Source organism: Cicer arietinum, chromosome 4, assembly GCF_000331145.2.
Source record: "Cicer arietinum cultivar CDC Frontier isolate Library 1 chromosome 4, Cicar.CDCFrontier_v2.0, whole genome shotgun sequence".
Classification (NCBI taxonomy): domain Eukaryota; kingdom Viridiplantae; phylum Streptophyta; class Magnoliopsida; order Fabales; family Fabaceae; genus Cicer; species Cicer arietinum.
The window spans coordinates 61,865,300-61,871,239 of record NC_021163.2 but is presented as its reverse complement, the minus strand read 5'-3'; the positions used below and the strand labels follow the sequence as shown (position 1 = coordinate 61,871,239).

General features: G+C 29.1%; 1 protein-coding gene across 1 annotated transcript in view; it reads right to left on the bottom strand.

Moving 5' to 3' along the window:
- LOC101490606 (endo-1,4-beta-xylanase 1-like) overlaps positions 1-2,976 on the bottom strand; it is a 5,985-nt gene extending 3,009 nt beyond the window's left edge. The window contains exons 1-4 of the mRNA XM_073367876.1: positions 2,507-2,976; positions 775-1,142; positions 532-688; positions 3-206 (exon numbers count right to left, since the gene is read on the bottom strand). Of these exons, the coding sequence (XP_073223977.1) occupies positions 3-206; positions 532-688; positions 775-1,142; positions 2,507-2,578 (801 nt within the window). The 5' untranslated portion in view covers positions 2,579-2,976. The remainder of the gene's footprint in view (positions 1-2; positions 207-531; positions 689-774; positions 1,143-2,506) is intronic.
- Positions 2,977-5,940: the final 2,964 nt, after the last annotated feature.

Below are 5,940 nucleotides of genomic sequence, written 5' to 3'. Positions count from 1 at the left end.
TGCTGAATTCCATTCCAATTTTGTGTTCGTTCTGTTGAACACGCAAAGAATTTCCCAGACTTCGGAACAATTTTACCATCAGCCATGGAATCATGCAACACAATCTTGCAGCCTCTTCCTGACCAATTATTCAGGCCATCCTCAAACTGAGGATTTATTATGATGTTTTCGTCTCCAGTAGAAACACATCCTTCTGTGTTTGTGGCCTTTAAAAATAAGAGGAAAAGGTACACAAGTTAGTATGTGTTAAAACATAAAGATTTAACTTTAACAATTTGAGTGAAACCGTCGTAGGCTCATTGCAAGTTCAATTTACAAATTAAAGAAGTAATAACCAATGCACAGGTATGAGCTTGGTGTTCAGCCAACAGTAGAAGATTTCTATTAAGCACTAACACAGACACGGACCCCAAACAAGACACTGACACGTCTTATGTTTAATGACGTTGCTACATACAAAGATTTTGTCAATATTGCATAAAGAAATAACAGTATTGAAATGCATAATGTCATGCATGATAGTAGATATACATTGTTATTTGGACTGGAACAGTTGATCTCTACTGATCTTATAAGCAAATCAACTCCAGGAGCCGGTCCTTCGAAATAAAATATAACCCGGTCCGGCTTAGTAGCCAGTGAAAATGTTCCTTCCAACTTTTCCCAGCTACCTTTTTTAACAGAAGTTCTGCAGAAAATAATTGTAAACACGTAAGGGAGTTTTCCTCAATTTCTTTGAAACAAGATGTAATGAAATTACAATTTTTTTTATACCTTCCAATGAACACATAATGTGTAGCTGAATCATGATATTCTAGTTTCAGTGTAGCTAGAACATCAGCAGATCCCTGAGAAAGGCCAGATACTCCAACAAAAGCGGACACCATGTAAGTGGAACCAATGGAAACTCTGTCTGTGATATCTTGTTCAAGACCTTGCCAGCATTCCTTTCGGTCAGTGATAACAGCATAATTACGTTCCGACTCCATCAAAATTCCACCTTGATCGCCTGCTTCGGCTGAAATTACATAGCCATTGCAGCAGTTGAGACGCCAAGAATTCAGCCCACCAGAGAAGTCATGATTCAGCAAAATATTAGCAGCCTTGCTCCCACTTGGACCAGACATATTTCCTGCCATTATCTGTCAAACAAAACAATGATGCTAAATACCAAGAAGAAACTATGTGCCTGAAATGACACAGCTAGTGATGTGTTATTTTGCGTGTGTTTAACACATTTGGAAGAACTCTCCCATTTAAAACTTCCATAAATAGCACAACAAATAGAGGCTAGAAATTCAACGCTCCTACCATTAAGTGCACACAAGATACTAGGTTTTTTATATTGGACCTAACTATTAGGCGTGGTGCGTGGGTAATTCGGTGTGTGGACTGAATGAATAAACTTTGATACAATATTAAATTTTATATTAAGCCTTACTCTTCTTTACAAAACCGATTATAAGGTGACGAATGTCACTATTTATAAACTATTTTCGGGCTTTATCCCATTTCAATATGGGATCCAATATCAAATTTTACCTTCTTGCTATATATTTTTTACCATATGAACAATGCCTCATTTACTTTATGTTACTTCTACCATCTTAATCAGTTGGCATTGATTCCGACTAATTCGCAAACATCTTAATATATAGATACCATTCAATCTTACAAGAATTTCAACAAACAAAATAGCTGCAATCATAGGTAGACTTTGCAGCAAAAACAAAAATATGCAGTGAAACTTGAAACATATATCTAAAAAGCATGATCTCTTATTCCATGGAATATGAGGCCAAGGTTTTAATAAAAAGTTAAAAGAAAGGTCTAAAATTGACATAAGCACGGACACACACATTGACCGTACGTGATATAGACAGACACACGTAAACATCGATAATAATAACTTATATCAAATATATCCAATGTGTTAATGTCGTATCAAGGTTGGATACCTGACACTTGACACAAAACAGACACGAACACCTCTACATTGCTAATGTAAAAAACATACCACACCAATACACATATAGTTATTTATTTATTATAATTAAATAAAATATGAACACTATAAATAAAATATCTATATTAAGAGTCAAAATATACATATGTACCACGAAATTTGCTAGTTTTTCTTTTTCATGTTCATTCATCTATTTACTACTGAAAATCTAAACATGATGCAATCAAATTTAATGTTTTTAACCCATTCATGATCATCATTGCTTTGAAACATTTTAAATCTCGTAGATGCGTGTGTCAAAGTAAATAATTTTTTTTTGAATACACATGTATGTGGTGTCATTCGAGTGTCGTACACTGCGACACGCCAAATTCTATATGTGCGCGCTTCATAGTTAGACACGTCTTTAATATGAAGTGTCAGTCCTACATAATATCAAGATTTTTTATATCTTTAACACCGCAATGTCATTGCGATTGAAACTGCATCGGCTACATTTAACGGAAAAAAATAACTAAGGAGGGTAAATAAGTAAAGTACCTGAGAGTGAGATTTCTTGTGCTTCGAGTGGGAGTGAAACTTTGAGACACACTTTGTGAAGAACCTCTTCATCAAATATATATACACACTCGCTTACGAAATTTGCGAGTGAAGGCTAAGGAAAATTGAGGGACCAACCGGCAAATTTTCTTTCCACTCATATTTCATAATTTAATTCAAAACTTTGGGATCACCGTTTTTTCTTGTATAATTTTTTTTCCTTTTTCTGTTTTTGTTTTTGGTTTTGTATCTGTGGTTTTTGCTTTGGCTTGCAGATTAGTAATGCTTGAATTGGAATAAAAGGTTAAGTGATGATCGAAGGCTAAGGAATCATTCTTTTGGTTAATTAATTTAACTTTGAAAAAGATCCTATCCAATTTGTGTGAAACTTAGATTGCAAGATTTTGCAGTGTTAGGTGCGGATCACTTTTCTACCCGTAATAAGTATGCATTTGAAAAATATAAGTACATTTCCAATTTCCTACGTATGCAACTTGTGGAATTGAATTTTCAAGCGCTTTCAGAAATTTGGATGGGAAAATAATTAAAATGGTTTCGAAATTTGCGTTCACTTTTTTGGGCTGCTTTTGTAGTGAAATCCTTATTGGGCTTCACAACCCTTGCTATGTATCTTGGGCTCATTAGTGCAAAGTAGTTTCTCAAACTTTCAAAATATATAATTGCGTTGATCAAAGTGTGTTTTTCTGATAAAATATATATTTAGATTGGCTAATCTTGGGAGTATTGGAGATGGGAGAATAAATTTTTTGGGTGCAATTGGGAAAAGTTTAGTGAACTTCGTCTTCTGATTGTAATTCATTTTTGAAAGAAAAAAAGTTTTTTTTTTTATAAATATGGATCAGCCTAAATCCTAAAGGTTCAATTCGAATCTAATATCATTTTTAAGGGAATGTTCATCCGTCCTCTTGATTTTGCTTTCACACCTACAAATACACTACTCAAATCTGATAAAAAGACAAAAAAAATTGGGGGATTGGATGAGTATTCATTTATTTTTAATATAGACTAAATTTGTAGGACCAAAAAGACTATGTTGTTTTTAGGTTGTCTTTTTACAATCCAACCTAGACTAGAAAAGGGGTCGATTGGTCCAGTTCATTATATCCGGCTCATTTTTACAACTCCACCCCTAAGTTCTCAAAAATATTTCTTAAGATTGACCAATCCAAATTTGTTTTTTGTTAAATTAAAATACACATCAAATGTTTAAGAGCATAAAGGGTGAAAAAAACTATAAAAAATTTAAGAGAGTTTCTTTTTATACCCTTCACATTTCTAAAAAGCATACTTCTAAATGATAAATTGTGTTTTTGTTCACAAGTGTAGTTTTCAGATGACTTGCGTGTTGGAAAAGAAGCTCTCAAGGTTTAATTACATATTTAGTTATTATTATATGAGTAAGATATTATTTCAGTCTATGTATTTTTAAATAGTTAAACAATGTGTCTTTGTACTCTTCCAATAGAGAAAATTTGATTTCAAATTTATTGTTTAATTGGTAACAAAATGAGCGAATTTTTCTTAAAAAAATGAGGCGATTTGAATCAAAACTTTAGTGTGACAAGAGTAATGGATGATATTGAAGTTTTAATTAATTAGAAGTTTATTTTGAATCACATTTCAATTGAGTATACTCAACGAAAATCACATAGTCAACGTTTCAATAAATACAACAAATACAAAGTTTCAAAATTTTCAACTATTCTATGTTCTAATTGGTATGTTTGTTGAAATGTAGATTTTACCCACGGGTTGGGTCATCGGTAAAAATAAGTAGAAAATATAGGTTATTTTTATTAATGTAGTTGATACAAAAGAAATTAATTTCATATCTTTTAAAGTTCATTCAATTGACATATCTATTTATAGTAAATTGCGGCAGTCACCTCCACTAAATTAACTACCTTTTAAAAATGTTAACAAAAATTAAAATATATACTCCACTAAATTAACTACCTTTTAAAAATGTTAACAAAAACTAAAAAATATATTGTATCTCAAAAGTGTATTACATCTCGAATGACTTATAAGTAAAAAAAATAATTAAATTATGTTTATTAAGAAAAATTGTTGATAATATTTAATAATATTTGTGTAAATGAAGGGCAGTCACCTCCACTAAATTAGTGATCTTTCAAAATAATAGCAAAAACTAAAAAGTATATAATATCTCATAAGTGTACTGCATCTGAAATGACTTACAAGTAAAAAATAATTAAATTATGTCTATTAAGAAAAAATGTTGATAACATTTAATCATTTTTGTGTAAATGAACAATGAAATATATTACCAATGAAACTTTATGAAAGATAAATGAATTTAATATTCATTTTTTTTGTTGATAATAGAGTACATTTGTCAAATAAAATTATAAAAGAGTAAAATAAAATATTAAAATTTATACTTTAAGATTCCTTACTATTAATTTTTTAAAATATTTATTCAACATTAATATATGTAAAAATATGTGTTTTATATATTTTATTAAAAGTTAATGTGCTTTAATTTATTTGAAAATAATTTTAAATACATGTAATATAAAAATATTAAAAACAACTTCTAGAAATAAATTTTAATATTAAAAAAGTATGAAAAATAACATGTAGTTAAGTTTTCAATAATTAAAGAATGTTTACTTTTTACAATATTAATATATAAATGCAGACATTGAATGCAATTATCATATTAGAAAAAAAAAATCCTACATACCATATGTACATAAATTATTTTTGGAGAAAAAAGTGACATACCATAAAAAAAATGATAAACAAATATTAATAAATTAATAGAGTTATGTTAATTTTCGAGTTTTGAATTCAAGACTTTTTACTTAAATTTTTCAATTGTTTTTCCTGCTATACAATGCTTAAGGAAGTCTGAATTAAATTCCTTTCACTCAACCAATTCAGGTTTAGTAAAAAAAAATTGAGAGGAAGTTTACAAAAAGTAAAAATAATTTATATATAGTTTTCAACAATAAAAAATAGTCAAAATCGTAAACAGTCTCAGATAAATTATATATAATTCAGCTTAGTTAATGATAAATATAAATTTCTATGGATAGTGACTGAAAATTTTACTATATTTAAATTGTACGATAAGTCAACTATTGAGTGTATCCTTAAAATAATATCAGTTGAAAAAAAATATGCTAGTTGATAATATTAATATATATCACACAAACAAATAAAAATATTATTTAAAAATTAAAAAATAAAAGTCACAATAAATATGGGTTAAATTATTAAATAAAGATGTATTCCAACAATAAACAATAAAACAATATTATAACTTTAGACCAACAATAAAAAAATAAAATAAGACAATAACTTTAGACCAAATTGAATTTATTTCACAAACTTTTTTGACAGTTTCATGCATATATGACTTATTAATTGTCACAATGCATAAC